This window comes from Penaeus vannamei, chromosome 22, assembly GCF_042767895.1.
Source record: "Penaeus vannamei isolate JL-2024 chromosome 22, ASM4276789v1, whole genome shotgun sequence".
Taxonomy (NCBI): Eukaryota; Metazoa; Arthropoda; class Malacostraca; order Decapoda; family Penaeidae; genus Penaeus; species Penaeus vannamei.
Window position 1 is genome coordinate 35,913,087 of NC_091570.1, and position 19,136 is coordinate 35,932,222.

The following is a 19,136-nucleotide window of genomic DNA, read 5'->3' on the forward strand; positions in this document are numbered from 1 at the left end:
CTACTACTACAACTAATTACTATTACTACTACTAAAAATTACTACTACTACTACTAATGATGATGATGATAACTACAACTACTACTACTACTACTACTACTACTAGCAATAATAATTACTACTACTAATTCTACTACTATTAATTACTATTACTACTACTAATTACTATCAATATCAGTATTTGTTACTCTTACTATTACTGATAACCACCAAAAATGCATACTTCTAATTTTATTATTAGTATTTGTTGTTGTTTTTATTGTTTGTGTTGACATTTTAGTGGATTAACCTTATTAATTGAAAATTTTCTTTTTTGAACCTCCTGCTAAATTGAATTTCATTTTCCAGGTGTATAGCGACTGGTGCCATGAATTTGAGAAATATAAGCTAGCCATGAAGACGTGGGAAAGGAAGCAAGCGGTGAGTTAATGTTGTATGATATAACAGATTATTGCTGTATGATTTTTATATCTGTTATTTGGTAGTACATGAAGATTTTTTTTTTTTTTTTTTTTTTTTTTAAGCATCCTAATTTTTGACCATCTTTTTCTTGCAGCAATGTGCCAATAGGAATAACATCAGCCAGCAGAACAGCCATCCCAATGACATTTATCAGAGGACCAATCCATTCGTCTGATTACACCAAGAAAGTATAACTATTGTCAAGGAGTAGAAGGGTCAGGAATTCTCCTTCCTCTAGATGGTCTAGAATTTGCCTGGTATTTTTAGTTCAGCTACTTAAATTATTACTACATACTGGAAATGTGTTTTGTGTTGACAATCACCATCTTCAGTGACAAGTGACTTACTTTTCAACAAGTGAATTCATTACCTCTGTCAAAGAGAATATTGCCAAAAACGGGCATGTAATAGTACTGAAAATTCTATTATTATTTTTTTTTTACAGGTTGTTTCTTATTTCTACATTAAGATCATATGAAAGTTTAATGTAATCAATCATGGTGCCACCAAAAAAATGGGTGCTAGCAAGAACTGGTGCCATGTGCACGAAAATGATCTCTTACAGTATGTCTTATGCTAAAGTTCTGACAGGCAACTTGACCCAAACTCCAGTAACAATCAGGGTACCATAAGCTATTGACTAATTCATTTTAATTTACCAATCTTGGTAAAATCTTTTAACTGTGAAGGAGTTCATTAGGATCTAGTTCTTGCTCCTGGACAATCGCCTGTGGGCATTATTGCTTCTGCATTCAAAGAGCTTCAGTGAGCAGTGGATCTTAGAACTTCAAAATTTTTTAGTTACAAAGTGTATGAAATGAGCTGAGATGTGAAGTGAGAGAGATTGAACCATGAGATATGGACTTCCAAACATATCCTTAGAGGAGGCCACAGTCCCCTATTCTTTGAGTGTGGCAAGGACACGCTTGCTAAGAAACAAGGACTCTCCAAGACTTGAAGGAATGGTGCATTTACATTGCGAAAAAGGTTCCTGGTAGACTCTTAGAGTGGTGCAGTTTGCGAAGGAAAGAGGTTATTATTTATTTTCACTGTGTGTGTGTGAAATCCAAAAAGAGTAAATATTTTGATCAATAACTCCAACAGCCTGTGGAAAAAAAAAGTTATTTGTAATTGGAATTAGTATAGTTCACATAAATCAAGGGTAGTAAGCTGTCAATATTGTAAAATTTAGCCTTCCTCAGGTTGAAAGGTACCCAGGTTTGTAATGTATATTGTTAACAAGCATTCAGTCCCCTAATCCTGATATTTTGTAAGCTTTTTCTAAACTACCTCTGCCTTTAAATGATTGTTATCGTTAAGAAATTTAGTGAAGGACTAAGAATAAAACTAATATCAGGAAATCTCCATCCACATACTCAGAATATTTTGTGGTTCCTCTGAAATGAAATAGGATCACTTTTATGGAAGCATAATCAGTGAATGATGTGTAGGATTTAAAAAAAATGTAAAAAATAATTTGTAGACAGCAAAAGTGCTTACATATGTATGATTTTATACATATACACTGTGTATATATATATATATGTAGGTATATGTGTACATATATGTATGTGTACGTATGTATGATTGTATACATAAGCATACCTATACATATGTACATGTGCACTACACAGTTAATATATACATATTTGTCTGTGTATATTTATATGTATATATATATATGTGTGTGAAATTATATATATATATATATATATATATATATATATATATATATATATATATATATATATATATATATATTAATAATTCTATTCTAAATAAATGCTCTGAAAAATTAAAAGAAAATGGAAAGGATATATTGGATGTTTTGGGATATTTTAGGGTGATGTGTGGACAAGACTTCTTTTATACAGCTAATTTTTAGACTTGTGTCTTGTAATATACACATATATTGGAACTTGCTCTAAGAAGACCTGTACATATTTTTTAAAGGAATTGTAAATGAAAATAAATCTGTGGTGACATGATTCACTGTAGATTAAAAAAAAAAAAAAATCTGTCCACTTTCTCCATTTTACATATAGTTGAGATCTAATGTGTATCTGACTCACATTCAGCTCCTCTTTTGAGAAAGTTCCATTTCACATGCCGATCCACGCTAAGATTTTCGTTTTCTGTCCTGTGATACGCGCCAATTTTGTAAGACTCGTACATTATAATATTGCTCCATATAAGCAGGTTAGCAACACTTTGGTGTAAGTAATGAAATGTAAATATGTGTGTATCTGCTGTTTATTTCCTTAGGAAGTATCAGTTTATGGCCTGCGAATCTTCAGTAACTTGCTAGAAGGCCACCTTGCAGAAAGCCAGTTTTTAGTCCAGTTATTTACTCGATTTATTGTGAGGAGGAAAGTGGTCTCAACTTTGTTTTTTATACTTTTCAGTTGTTATATTAGAATTTTCCCACATTTAGGTACTACTGGAGTTTAAAGGTAAATTAAAGATATCCAAGAATGGCTGTTCTAGCATGGAACATTACTTCAATATGCTTGTTTTTAGGTTGTGAGTGAAGGACTGCAGAGAGAATAGTCAGTTGACTTGGCACTCAAAAGTGTTTGAATGTTTGGGAGTTTGTTCAGTAACCTTTTTGTATAGCTGCTATTGCAGTATGTACAGTATTTTCCCCTTGAGCCATGATAATTTTATTTTCCTTGAGTCCAAGGAAAAACAGCTTTTTAATAACTGACTCTGCAGTTGTAGTTTTTCTTATTTACTCATTTAGTAAGCTTTCTATTAGATGATTCCCATAATTGCATTTACTTGTGTTCTGTTCTGTACAGCTGGTTTATTTTTTAGATTCATCAGCTGAAAATTGAGATTTAAGAACTTTGCCTGTAGGCTATAATCTAGAAGTTTGTAATGTGAAAATATTCCTGTAAAATGAAATTTCTTTTTTAGTAATTGTGTGTTTCATTATATCCTTGGGTGAAGTACCAATAATAAAACACAAAATGTGTTGGGGAAAAGAAAGAAGCAATTAAATAGTGATTCCAATCTATATTATAAAATATTTACAAATCACGGTCACACAAATGATAACTTAATATTAGACAACTGGAAATTCAATACTGGACTAATTACATTCATGCAAAGCTTCCAGTAAAAATGAACAAAATAACCAGGAACTAGCCTGCTTAGGAATCTAAAATTAGCAATTTTATTTAAAAATGTAAGACTAGTCCCAAAATCAATGAGTCTTGACACAATGAATCTTGAAAATGGAACTGAACTATATCTACCTTTATCTTGTCTACCCCCCTCCCCCTTTATTGCTACTATTCATCCGTACGTCCCCAATACTAACTCTCCACACCATCCCCCATCTACTGCTTCCACCTCTGCAAACCTTTTCCCCCAATTCCTTGCAGGTTGTTGTCGTAGGGGGACTTATGAGACGGAGACTGAGGCCCAATATAGGCATCATCCATACCTTGGACCTCAGCCCCCAACTCAACTAATTTTGCATGGACTTTACTCCTCCATCTTTCCTTTTTTCCTTACCTTCCTCACCTGTTCCTCTATCCAATTCCTAATATGTGAGAGCCATGTTGAAAGGATGAAAGGCTGAAAGGCTGACCGTGCCAGTCATGAACGGCCTCTGGGAGCCATGGGTACGGTATTCCCTTGGTAGTTGTCTAGCCCTTGCCCCTCATGGGGCCACTGAGGGATGGGCCGTTAATCATCGACACTTATTTTCACGCTTCCTATGGCCAGTAATGAAGATTTTATAACCCTATTAGAGGCATAGAGGCTTGCCCCTTTATCAAATAACCTCCCTAGGTCTGATCCCAATGAGTTACCGACCCCTGACTCCCCTTTGACCACGGCTCCGACCACTGATTCAACCCCCTCCCCCCCCCCATCGACAACACCTAACATCAACATAACCCAACCTCCAAATAACACCCCTCTCTCAACCCCAATATCCTTGACACCATCTACTACTCAAATATCTCCTACACCCCCCTCCATTATAACAACTCTTCAACCTTATTCCCCCCCCCCCCCCCACCACCACCACCAACACATCACTACATCTCTCCACACCACACCCTCCACCTCTCGACCTCATCCGTCTACAATTCCCACCTCTACAACTCTTGAATACACTGTTTGGCCCAGCCAAATGGGATAGATTTTTCGTGATTCCCTATACAGCCCAGCACTTCTATCACAATACTCTCCCCCAGACCCCATCTTCCCTATTGAACCCCAGAACACTACTCCTTCAACTACTCCTGATCCTTTACCCCAACCCCCAGATACCTAATCCCCTATTATTAAGACAACCATACCTATTGCTATCACCCTTCAAATAATCATGGCTATACTACAAAGGAACATTCGAGGTTTCCGTTCTCACAGACTTTACCTCCGACATCTCATATCTACCTACAACCCATCCATTATATGTCTACAAGAAACCTTTTTAACACATCACCAAGTACCAATTACAAATTACAAATTACCATTTCGTGTCATTCCCTCACTCTAGCACTCGATCTTCAATACTAAATCCTCAAAAAACTCCATACACTTGACCCTCTATCCAAACCACTATTCCTTGCACTGTTATTTGTATTTTTCTCCAACGATGGATAAGTTATTTCAGTTTACTTTTCTCCCTCTATTCCTGTTGACTTTAACGTTTTCAAAACATTACTCTCTCAGCTACAACCACCCTCCATTATAACAGGTGATACCAACTGCCGTCACACTCTCTGGGGGTGATACCATCACAACTTCACATGGTAGATCCCTAGATTATTTCCTTTCCACAACCGACCTCATTATCCTTAACCCCACACATTTTGACATGCGTACTCAATCCTTTTCATGCCTGGACCTCTCTCTATGCTCTCCTTCTCTTTACTTAGATTATCATTGGTCAGTCCTAGACCAATACTATAGCGACCGCTTTCCGACCCTCCTTACCCCTACTTCCCATATCCCACTTCCTAACCCCCCCTAGATGGTGCTTTGATAGATCTGACTGGCAAACTTTCACTTCTCACGCTACCATAACTCACCCATCATCCCCATTGTCACCCATTTCTGACAAAATACAGAGTCTTAAGAGCTGCCTGCATAGCCATTCTCCAAATCACTAGACCTTATGTCTAAATGCGTTCCATGGTGGAACCCAGAATATACTAAGGCGCTCCGCCAAAAACGCGCACGAAAGAGCTACAGATGTAAACGAGACGCTCCCTACTAACTATCCGCATTCATACCCTTTAAAAAAAGCGTCATCCCATCTCCGACTTACAATTCGAAATAGTAAAATAACGATCTGGAAAACATACGTCTCCTTAATCACATGCAAAACATCTGTATCTGCTATCTGGCGACGTGTTCACAAAATATTAGGCAAACATCTCCATCCAGCCCCAGTCCTCTCTCTATCAGAAATACTCACATTTCACTTCCATTAAATCACCAAAAAAACATTTCACTTCCATTAAATCACAAAAAAACAAACTCCTATCACATTTTCCCTCTTCAGATGAACCATACAATACTCCCTTTTCCTCCCCAGAATTACTGCCGCAATACCCATGAAGGCCCTGACGGTATACACTACCGCATGCTCAAACACCTCCCATCATCCTCTTTTTCCTTTCTCTTAAAGATTTATAACCAAATTTGGACAACGGGATATTTCCCTCCTCACTGGAACGAAGCCCTCCTTCCTCCTTTCTTAAAACCAAACAAATCGGGTACCCACCCAAAAGATTACCGTCCCATCGCTCTAACAAGCTGCTTATGTTAGCTAATAGAGCGAATGGTAAACTCAAGACTAATGTGGTACCTAGAATCAAATAACCTTCTCTCTTCTTCACAGTTTGGATTCCGTTGTACCAAAAGCACAGCAGACCCCCTTGCTCATTTTGAGACATAACTTATCCGCATTTGCACGCCATGAATCCACCATAGCAATATTCTTCGACCTAGAGAACGCATATGATACCACAAGGCGCTATCAAATCCTATAACAACTGTCCTCTCTGGGCATACGCGGAAACATGGGTCTATATAAAATCCTTCCTCTCCAATCGCACCTTCAAAGTCAAAATTGCTTCTACTTCCTCCTCTTACCCTCAGATCAAAGGTGTTCCACAAGGCAGTGTTCTCAGAACAACCTTATTTCTTATAGCTGTTAACATTAAATCAGTTTTACCACCAGGGACCCGATCATCACTTTACGTTGATGATTTAATCATCTATGCCTCCAGTCCATCCATACCTTCTCTCCAAAAACTTCTCCAGTCAGCAATATCATCAGCATATTCCTGGGGCACTAATCACGGCTTATAGTTCCTCCACCACCAAATCCTTTTCTATCCACTTCTCACGCAAATGTGCAAAACCCCAACCTCCGCTCTTCTTATACGGCACTCCTCTACAAAACCGCTCTTCAGGAAAGTTCATTGGATTAATTTTCGTCTCCAGACTATCCTGGCGAGACCATATTCTCTCCATTAAAGAAAAAGCTCAAAAACGCCTTCGAATTCTACAAACTCAGACCGCAAAACTCTCCTCTATCTTCACACAACCATGATCTCTACTCTTGATTATGGATGCCATGTATACTCATCTGCCTCTACCACACTTCTTAATCAATTACAGTTCATCATACTGGCCTCCGATTGGCATTAGGAGCATTCCACTCCTCCCCAGTTGAGAGCCTGTACGCTGAGTCAGGCATACCATATCTCTCGACGCCGTACCCTTCTCTCTCTCCGATGCTTTGCACGCTTTCACCAAATTAACTATTCCTCAAATCCTAATTTCTACTTTTACCTCATCCCCCCTTTTACCATTCCTTTTACCGTCCGCATGAATCCTTTCCCATTCCCCCTTCCCAATTCTCCAACCTCTACCCTTCCCTGTCAATTCAGTTTCCCCATGGCATATACCCTGCCCCCAAATTTGCTCCTTGGTATATCCTGACCCACCAACGTCAGATATACCTCCCTCTGTTCTTCTCACTCTCATTCTTAACCATATTCCTATTCACTCCTCAAGTACGCATGTTTAAACTGATGGCTCCAAGACCACATTTTGAGCAGGTTTTGCAGTCATCTTCCTAACCTACACATGTAAATACCCTCTACCTCCCGAGTCTAGTGTTCTCGCTACAAAATTATATGCACTCCTCTTCACCTTAAAACACATATTCTCTCTCTCTTCCTCCTCTTTCACTATTTTACCGACTCTCGAAATTCACTCATTCTCATAAAATCCATACCCTCAACTAACCCCCTTGTCTGCAAAATTCAAGACTGGCTACTTCACCTCTACACACGATACAAAACTATCAAGTTTTGCTGGGTACCTAGTCATAAGGGAATACCAGGCAATTTAAGAGTAGACACAAGCTCGCTCAGCCACTAAGTCCCATAACCCCAAATTCCAAAAAAATCCCAGTCATAGATTATTACCCTCATTTTAAAACCTTTCTTTATACACGATGGTAAACCTACTGGACAAGTCTTAGCACCAATAAACTACATTCAATAAAACCAACAATCTCCTCCTGGTCAACTTCCTTCCATAAAAAAAACAGACGCTGGGAAACAGCCCTGGCCCGCGTAAGCATCGGCCACACACGCCTTACCCACTCATAACTCATGTCACATACCCCCCCAATCCCTTGCCCGTTGTTGTCGTGGGGGGGCTTAGGAGACGAAGACTGAGACCCAATACAGGGATCTCCCCTGCCTAGGGCCTCAGCCCTCGACTCAACTAATTTTGCATGGTCTTTTTTTTTTTCTCCAGCTTTTGTTTCCGTCTCTTCTCCATCCCCTTCTGCTATCTACTTCCTAAGGTGTGAGAGCCGTGCTGAGAGGATGAAAGGCTGACCTAGTGCCAGTCCTGAACGGCCAGCGGGAACTATGGGCACGGTACTCCTGACTAATCTAGCCCTTACCTTCAGTAGCGAAAGGAGGTGGACCGAATAGGCCTATTTACATAATCCAGGTTCCCCATGACCAGTAATGAGAATGTAATCCCTTTATTAGAGGCTATGAGGCTAGCCCCTTTATCAAATAGCCCCAACCCAGGCTCTCCTTTGACCACGGCTCCGAACACTGAAACTACTGCCCACTCCTCAATGCCTACTAGTGCATTACCCACCCAAGCAGAGAATCAATCTCCAGAAGACATTCCTACCCACCCAACTTCCTCAAATTCAACTCCACCCCTGCAACCTTCATCAAACAACCAATCCTCCCTTATTACTACCTTGCAACCTTATTCTCCATCATTCCGTAATACTCCCTCTTCCACACGTCCCCGACTATCCACCACCACCAACCCTACAGATATCTTAAATACTCTGTTTAGCCCAGCTAAATGGGACCGATTTTTCGTGATCCCTGCTACAGCTCCTTACTCAGGCAACACTCTTCTCTTTCAACAATGCCTCCAAAAACAAGTAGGTAGAGTCCCTTTCTATACCAGACGCGATCGCTCCCGTCTGGTAACAGTCAGATCAGAAACTGAATCTATAGCACTGTCAAATTTAACTGATCATTCTGGCAACCCCATTCCTGCAGAACCTCATGCAACCCTTAATACCTGTACCGGAACCGTCTCTCTCTCCCCAGCAAACTGCCCAGTCGATACCAAAGATTGGTCAGACTGTGGAGAAGACTTATTAGGATGCCTCAAAGACCAAGATGTGAAATCAGTACATTGCTACACCATTCCTCCTAAAGGTCAACGAAAGAATCCAACCAATATTGCCAAAATTACCTTCTGTACACATGACCTTCCCTTACGTATCTACATTGGTGGACAATCCCTCCCTGTTCGACCATACCAACCCCCTCCACGTCAATGTCAAAACTGTTGGCGCTTTGGACATCCTGCCAAACATTGCCGTTCCACAGACCGATGCCCCATATGTGCCCAACCTGGTCATAATCGATCAAACTGCTCAGCACAAACACGAACATGTGCTAACTGCGGCGGCCCCCATAATGTATTTTATAGAGGCTGTCCCACTTACAAATTTGAATCTGAGGTAGCAACTCTCAGATACAAAAATGGTCTCACTTTACGTGAAGCCAGACAGGAAGCACGTCGACAAGGTTTCTCTCATACTCCATATTCTAGCAACATCGTTCGCTCAGCCCTTCCCCCTCCACCCAAAAATGTCCCCATTTCCACTTCTACATTCTACATCCCTCAGACCAATTCCTTTGCCACTCTAAACCCAGACACCCCAATCTCAACCACAGCTCCTATCTCAACTACAGCCCCAACACCAACCCCTCTCCCTCCCCGCACTACCCGCAGTAGACAGACTAAACGTTCTAACCCTTCTTCCCCTACAGCACAATCACCTCCACCTACCTATACCTTTGTTCCTGAGACACCAGTCTCCTCTTCCCCCCCTCATAAGAAAACCTTTATTCCACAAAACTCTCCAACCAATTCCATTGCAGAAACAATTACCTTCTCACAAAACTCTCCAACAAACTCCACTGCAGAAACAATGGATGACATTCAAAGCTATATGCTTGAGACACAAAATCCCATAACTCATGCTCCTTCCACACTTGAAGTGGCTGCCGATATTCATAACCCTCCTACTAATATTCCCCCTACACCCCTTCCTCCTACTCCCTCCCAACACAACCTAACCCCCTCAATCCCAACCACCACTGATATCCATCCTCCCAATACCCATCCTCCTGATATGCATCCCCCTCTTACTCACAACACCCCTACACCCTTTCCTCCTAATCCCTCCCAAGACAACACATCCCCTTCAACTCCAACTATCCATCCTTCTGATATTCATCCTCCTAACACTAGCACTCCCCACACATCTACTCCCTCCCAACACAACCCACCCCCTTCAACCCCAACTATAGGCACATTCTCCCTCCCTCCATCCCCTCTATCCTTTGCACTCCCTCCAGGATACACACGAGAATCACTCATGGCACAACAATGCCCTTCTCCAGACTCCCTACCTCCTAATATCCCTCCTTTACACCCTCTAGCTCCTTCCCCTTCAAGTTCCCCAACACGTAAATGTGTTATCATTCATAAATCAACTAGGATATAGCTCTCCTACATTGGAATATTCGCGGTTTCCGCTCTCATAGATTAGACCTACGTCATATCCTTGCTTCTTATAATCCATCTATTATCTGCCTCCAAGAGACTTTCCTCACACACCCTCCTATTCCAATTCCTAATTACCATTTTATCTCTTCCCCACACTCCCTTTATGTCTCGTCTATACTTATCCATCATAAAACACCTTATGTCATACCTCCCATACAAACTTCGGTCCCGTGCACAGCTATTCGCATCTTTCTTCGCCGCTGGATCACAGTGATTTCAGTTTATTTCTCCCCATCCCATCCCATTGACTTTACTGCCTTTGACACTCTAATTTCCCAACTCCAACCACCTTTCCTCATAGTTGGTGATTTCAACTGCCGCCACACTCTGTGGGGTGACTCTACCACCAACTCCCGAGGCCGATCTCTAGAACGCTTCCTCTTCACAAATAACCTAATTATTCTTAATTCAGATCGCCCCACACACTTTGACATGCGCACACAATCCTTTTCATGCCTTGACCTCTCTCTATGCTCTCCTACTTTACATCTAGATTTCCATTGGTCAGTTCTAGACCACTTCCCCTATAGTGACCACTTCCCAATACTTCTTTCTCCTACTTCATATGTACCACTTCCTAATCCTCCACGCTGGTGCTTCGATAGAGCTGACTGGCATACTTTCACTTCACTCTCTACTATACCTATCCCTCCACCCCCCTTACTGTCCATTTCAGATATGCTACATTGTTTTACAACAACGATCCTAAGAGCTGCCTATACAGCCATTCCTCGAACTTCAAGACCCTATACTTCTAAATGTGTTCCATGGTGGAATTCTGATTGCTCCAAAGCGCTCCGCTTAAAACGAGCAGCCTGGAACAGCTATCGCTACAAACGAGGCACCCCTCACCAGCTATCAGCCCTTATTTCCTTTAAAAGAGCATCTGCCCATCTTCGCCGTACAATTAAAGACAGCAAAACAAATAGCTGGCAAAATTATGTTTCCTCAATTACATCTTCTACATCTATTTCAGCTGTTTGGCGACGGATCCATAAACTATCAGGCAAACATCCCCCCCATCCTGCACCCGTCCTCCATATTCGAGATATTCTCATCTCTGAGCCTGTAGAAGTAGCTAATGAACTGGGCAACTATTTCAGCCAGGTCAGTAGTGGCTCTCACCTTTCCCCACACTTTTCTTCCATTAAAACCATCAAGGAGCGCACCCCTATTACCTTCACCCTATCCTCTGATGAGTCCTATAATGCCCCTTTTTCTTCTTCTGAACTCAACGCTGCATTACAGTCGTGCCGCAACACTCATGAAGGCCCTGATGGCATTCACTATCGTATGCTCCGACACCTCCCATCTTCCTCTCTATCCTTCCTTTTAACTATTTTCAACCACATATGGACGACAGGAAATTTTCCTTCTCATTGGCGAGATGCTCTCATCCTACCTTTCTTAAAACCCAATAAATCAGGTACCCTACCCCAAGATTACCGCCCCATAGCTCTAACTAGCTGCTTGTGTAAACTACTAGAACGAATGGTTAACTTCCGTTTAATGTGGTACCTAGAGTCTCATAATCTCCTTTCCCCTTCCCAGTTTGGTTTCCGACGTGCCCGAAGTACAGCAGACCCACTTGCCCATTTTGAGACATACATTACATCGGCATTTGCACGCCATGAATCCGTATTAGCCATTTTCTTTGATCTAGAAAAAGCATATGACACCACATGGCGATACCATATCCTCCAACAATTGTCCTCCCTAGGTTTACGTGGAAACATGGGTGTTTTCATTAAATCCTTCCTTTCTAAACGTACTTTCCAGGTCAAGATTGCCTCTTCCACTTCATCATCCTTTCCTCAATTCGAAGGAGTCCCACAAGGAAGTGTGCTTAGTACCACTTTATTCCTTCTTGCTGTAAATGACATAGTCTCAGTCCTACCACCAGGAGCCAGAGCATCACTATATGTTGATGACTTAACCATCTATGCATCTGGCACATCCATACCAGATCTCTGTCAATTCCTTCAGTCTGCAATAACATCAGTAACTTCTTGGGCCACCAACCATGGCTTTCGCTTCTCTACCTCTAAATCTTTCCCCATCCTTTTCTCTCGCTTACGTACGGTCCCCAAACCCCCACTCTTCTTATATAATGCTCCACTCCAATACCGGTCTTCTGGCAAATTCCTAGGCGTTATATTTGATTCCAAGTTGTCCTGGCGAGACCATATCTTGTATATCAAAGAAAAAGCTCAACGTCGCCTCCGAATCTTACAAACGCTTTCACATATCTCCTGGGGCTCAGATCGCAAAACTCTCCTCCATCTTCATGTTACTTTGATTCTCTCCACTCTAGATTATGGATGCCATATCTACTCCTCTGCCTCAACTTCTCTTCTTGCTCACCTTGATACAGTCCACCACAGCGGTCTCCGCTTAGCCCTAGGCGCCTTCCGCTCCTCTCCAGTTGAGAGCCTATATACTGAATCAGGCATGCCGTCCCTCTCTCGACGTCGAGCCCTTCTCTCTCTCCGATGCTATGCTCGATTTCACCAATTTTCCCTTACCAAACTAACTATTCCACAATCCTTACTTCATACCTTTACCTCTTCTCCACGTTTACCAACTCCTCTCCCCGTACGCATGGATACCCTCCTCTCCCATTCCCCCTTCCCTCATCTCCGACCTCTCCCACTGTCTGTCCATTCCATTCCTCCATGGCTTATACCTAACCCCTGTATTTGCTCCTCAGTTTTCCCTGACCCACCAAAATCAGATATTCCCCCCTCTATCCTTCTCGCTCATTTCCTTGACCATGTCTCCATTCATTCCTCCAGCATTCATGTTTACACTGACGGTTCCAAATCCATCTCAGGAGCTGGATTCGCAGTAACATTCCCAAATTGCACTTTCAAATACACCCTCCCTCCTGAATCTAGTGTCCTTACTACAGAACTATATGCACTCCTTTTTGCCTTAAGACGCATATATTCATCCACCTCTTCCTCTTTTATTATTTTTACTGACTCCCGTAATTCTTTAACCCTCATAAAGTCAATGCACTCGACCAATCCCCTTGTCTGTAAGATCCAGAACTGGTTGTTCTATCTATCCACACGTCACAAATCTGTCAGATTTTGCTGGGTACCCAGCCATGTTGGAATCCCTGGCAATGAACAGGCAGATACTCTTGCACGATATGCCGCAATGTCCTCATCACCTCAACAACGCTTCTCACATATTCCAGCTACAGATTACTACCCCCACTTTAAGACTTTCTTGTATACCCGATGGCAATCTTTTTGGTCAAGACTCCACAACAATAAATTACATACCGTAAAACCATCAATCTCCTCTTGGTCAGCTCCATTTCACAAGAACAGACGTTGGGAGACTGCCCTCGCACGATTACGTATTGGCCACACTCGCCTAACACATGCCTATCTGATGTCACGCTCAGACCCGCCCCTATGTCCTCTATGTAACATCCCTATTTCAGTCCCACACATTCTCTTGTCCTGTCCACGTTTTAATACAGCACGTGCCTCTGCTTTTCCACACCTATCCTCCCTTCACCGACCTCCCAACATATCAGACATCCTTACAGAATCTCACAGTTTCTGCCTCGACAACCTGTTCTCCTTCCTCAGACACATAAATATCCTTCACTTGATCTAACTCCCTTACCTAAACCACCATAATCTTTTCCCTCATCCTCAACCTCTCAACAATATTCTAGATAGTTGACACATTACAACTGTCACCTGACATCCCTCTTTACTATACTTTCCTATAGTGCTATATGACCTTAGATGTCTAGCACATTTATCTTAACCATTAACCATTAACCTCATGTCACAAACAGACCCACCCCTATGTTCCTCCTGTAACGTTCCCATTTCAGTTTCACACATCCTGCTTTCAAGCCCACGTCTCACCACAACCCGAACTGCTGCTTTTCCTCATTTATATTCCCTACAACGACCTCCCAACCTATCAGATATCCTAATGGAATCCCATACTTTCCACATAGAAAACCTAATCTCCTTCCTTAAAAACATACACGTCCTCCACTTGATCAAATCCCCTCCCTTTTATCCTAACTTGACCCAATCACTCACCCCTTCACCTCTACCTAACTATATTAATCCTTTAAGTGCCATCCTAACAACCCATCCCTATCTCTACCCTTTCCATTTAATTATATCCTATAGTGCTATATGATCTCCGATGTCTAGCACATTAATTTCACCTCTAACCATTAACTTCACTCTTCAATCAAAATATTTGCCGATATTCATCCTCCTCATGTTCCCCCTATCCCCCTCCCGCCCCTTTCTCCCCCAAAACACCCCATCCTCTCCTCCTCCATGTGTGCCACGATTCCCTCTTCTTTCCACGTTATCCCTACTACTACCACCTCTCCTGACAGTCTCACTGATAATCCAGCGGCAGGCAGCGCCGTGCTTATCTTTCGTCTCAGTTAGAGAGGGAAAGATGATACCAAAACAAAAACTGTAGTATGATTACTTGTGCGTTAATGTTAGCCCCCCTCCCATCCCTTGCTCACTGTTGCCGTGGGGGGCTTAGGAGACAGACTATATAGGGGCCTACATAGTCTGTCGATCCCTACCTGGGGCCTCAGCATAGTCATAATTTTGCATGGTCTTTTCTTTCCCTTTTTGTCCCTTCTCTCCTTAATCCCCTTCTTCTGTCCACACCCTCAAGTGCGAAAGCCATGCTGAACGGATGAAAGGCTGGCTTTGCGCATGTCCTGAATGGCCTTCGTACTCCGCTTTGCTCTTCCCTCTTTACACTTTCCACCACCATACTAACCTATAGCGTTCTACAACCTTTGACCTCTAACAAATTTTGTACTAATCGTCAACTCCTCTTTAACCTTTTAACAGTACTTTATTATAGTATTGTATGACCTTTGATATCAGGCACATTTATTTGTTTGGGCGAATCTATAAACATTGCCGTAAGTACCAAAAAACTTCCTTATCCCTGGGTTTCGCTCCCAAGCCTCACCCTATTACTGTATTTTGATTATGCCGCTAATGATGATGCAGCAAAAAAATAATAAAGAAAATAAAAATAAATAAAAATAAAATAAAATAAATAAAAACTAGATACAATTGTACTGTAAAAATATGTAATATAATCAATGATAGATCACTAAAATTTTGAAGATCCTGACAAACGTTTATTTGATCAAGTAATACAAACGAACATCCACTCTGACATGATGAAGACATGGAGCTCTTTTCAGCCATTATTTACGCCCTGCTGGAAAAAGTGAAAGCCAAAGAGCAGTTATGGAATACCATCCACAAATATCATAGCAGAAAGCTTAAAATAACAATGGATGAAATCAACAATAGACTGCTTTGCACTGCGATAATCGTACGGCTGGCAAGGTTGTGTCACGAAAATTATTATTCACTCAATATCAGTTCAGTTGCTTCTTCCCAACATAAAATTTTATCAGTCCATAATTACGTCTCTCGTTCATTACTAATTACACTAATAGTTGTATATGCTATTGCTTTGCTTGTATGATGTATGACGATTAGTAAAATGGGTGGATAGGCTTCTGTAAGTTAAATGCCTTCCTTCTTTTGTTCAGTCTTCAGTAAATGCGATAAAATTCATAGAATCCATGACTATCTTTCAATACGCAGTTCAACCAGGAGGTTACTGTAGCCTTTTCTAGGTCCATTCTGCTCCACGGAGGGACATTGTACATAGTGTGACCAATCCCGCTCCGTGGCTGACAGACACTTGGTGTGGCTGTCTAGAGATCCCAGGACAAAGAAGATTAGTGTTTAAAGGTCTGTCCACACGGACGGGCATGATAGGCAGGGGACCTGTAAAGGTGACATCGCAGGCAAAAAAACGCTCAGTGCAAGTGGTAACAGTAAGTGGATCACACCTAGAGACTTTCAGCTCCCTCTCTCAGGTAGGCCTTCTCTGTGCTTCCCCCGTTCCCTCGCAGTGAGGTGGCTACCCCCATTATTGGTGAGGGTCCAGTGGGTGCCAGGCTTTGTTGCGGAGATTATTTGCAATTAGACTCGCCCCTTGTTGCCTTGATTTTCTGTTTCCATTTTTTCGGCATTAGGATGACTCTTTGAAGGAGCTGTTGGTACCGGATGTTTGTACCGGCAGCCTGTTCTAAATATACAACTACGCTGTCCGGCACGATGTCGCCAGGGATCAGAAGACAGAACTGACCTAGGAGCGACCTGGCATAATTCATTCTCACAACTTCACTCCCTACCCTAAGGGTCAGAACCAAAGCCTTAGCTTGCCCCGACCATCCCGACAACCCGTGGAAGCTGACCGACAAGATACCTGCCAAGGAGAGACCATTATACTCTTAATGTACCTTTTAGTGAACTGGGCCCCATCTTCAGGCTTGTACTCGGACGCGGGTAGAACTTTACCTACTGCAGGGGAGGGTGTCTGGGTGGCCTTAGCGTACCTGCCTTGGTGCAGCTAGAGTTGCCATTCTTTGTAAGGGACTGGTCTGGCAGACCTCAAGGCTACTATTTGAGCTTTTTTGTCGAGACATAATTAGACAGGTAAAATCCCCTAACTCCCTCCCTTCTTAATCGTCTTCACCTTGTTTTCAGTCGTATATTAGCTTGTTAGACTGAACACTCGTCCCCCTTCTCCCACTCATACTTAGACATGATTCATGGATCATGTCATTGTTATTTTCTGTAGAGCCTTATAAGGCAACTCTCCAAATATTTGCCGACATAGAGGTGGCATCCTCTCTTTGCAAACCATGAACCCTCTCATCTTTGAGTTGCCCTCTCTCCCTCCCGTTGAGGTGGCCTCCCTCACTGATGGGTTCCCTAGGAAAGGTTGAGCTAATGGCTCTTACTAATGATGCTTATCCTGTAAGTGCGATAGTATTCCCTCTGGTCTCTCCCCAGGGTTTTTTCACCTACCCACACGTTTGCCGTGTGTGGCACCCTTGTGCACTGTGGAGATGGGAGTCCTGGAGGTTAAGCGATGCCGTGAATGAGTATGCCCTGTAGCTAGCATGTCTCTTTGCCCTTCTATTCCAGCTAGATAGGTGGCCTGATCCTGGCCCAGTCAGGTTAATGGTCTCCTTCGGGAGGCTAGGGCCAAGCAGTCACAGTTATTGGCCTCACACAGGTACCGTGAGTGCCATTCTGAATAACCAGTGACTACATTTACCCTCTCGCCACCCCTGTAGCTGTTAGAAAATGTGCTCTAACATAGCTTCCCCCTGTTGGACTCCGCGGTGGGTAGGGGCATGACAGGTTGAAGGAAATTCTAAATTATATGGCAAATAAAACTCATCCCTCGGACTAATCTCAAAGTTGTCGAACCTGGCAAGGAAAAGACTATGGCAGTCACTTTGAAGCCTTACAAAGCTTCTAGTGGCCCGAAGAAGGGATAAAACAAGATGGAGGCACAAGCTGAACCAGCCGAATCAGCTGCTCACACGACCAGTGCCCCTAACCCAACCCGAAGGAGTGGTGGGAAACTGACTGAGAGTCTGGAGCCCCGAAGGTTTCGACAATGACTAACAATGAATGAGAGCATTGGAGATGCAGGGGCAATCAGATTTACAATCCGGGTTGCCAGAGACCAGGGTATGATTATTGTGCCCAAAAGATCAAGCCACCTTGAATTTCCTGCAGGAAACAAAGATGCTTAAAGACGAGTAAAGTATCTTGCCACTGAATCCCAACATGGGCTACTGGGGTTCTCACCTGCCTGTAATGTGGAGGTGATCACATCAAACCCTCAGGTCGTGGAGGCTTCCCGAATGTCGAAAGGGAAGACCCCTACCAGGCAAATCCTAGTGACACTGAAGGAAGCCCCAATCACCACCCTGATCTGGGTAACTGGGGCTCCTATAACCTTAGGACATATTGAGCCACTGAGATGCTTCACGTGCCAAAATATGACCACCACCAGGCCAATTGCAAGGCCAAAGCCAAATGTGGTGTCTAGCAAGGCACAAAACCGAAGAGTGCCTCAAGGCGCACAAAGAAAGCCAAAGGGACATGGTTGCCATATGTCCCAACTGCGCCAAGAGGAATCACGCCCGAAGCCCGGCTTACTCTGCCAGGAAAGAGACGGCCCTCAGGTGACAGGAGGTAGCAAAAAAGTGACCCGACTTTGTTTTGTCGACACAAAACACCTTCAATCAAAAGGAGTCTCTGGCTCTTACAAGTGTTAGCAAAAAGAACCAGATGAAAAAAAGGTTCCAAGAACATTGCAAGGTCCTCCCCAAGATACAATATTCTCTGTGATGAGATTATCTCTCCTATTGACTGCAGTAGTCACTGCAGTAGCAACAGTTTTGGGGAGATCCAGCAAGGAGTCAGAGGATGCTGGAAGCTTCCAAATCAAATAAGGCCGAGACTCCCCTCCCTGCAGGCCAAACCAGGCTAAATATGTACAGGCAAAGCCAGAACTGGCACAGGGCTGAAACTGCACAGCCAAAGCCTAACCTTACACAGCAAGTAAAAACAGAAAATGATAGTTCTAACAGAGGC

At 42.8% G+C, this 19,136-nt stretch overlaps 1 protein-coding gene across 1 annotated transcript in view; it reads left to right on the forward strand.

Moving 5' to 3' along the window:
• Sema2a (Semaphorin 2a) overlaps window positions 1-3,384 on the forward strand; it is a gene marked incomplete at its 5' end in the record, with an annotated part of 17,176 nt that extends 13,792 nt beyond the window's left edge. The window contains 2 exon segments of the mRNA XM_070136937.1: window positions 349-420; window positions 557-3,384. Coding sequence (XP_069993038.1) covers window positions 349-420; window positions 557-637 — 153 coding nt within the window.
• Between the last annotated feature and the right edge of the window lie 15,752 nt (window positions 3,385-19,136).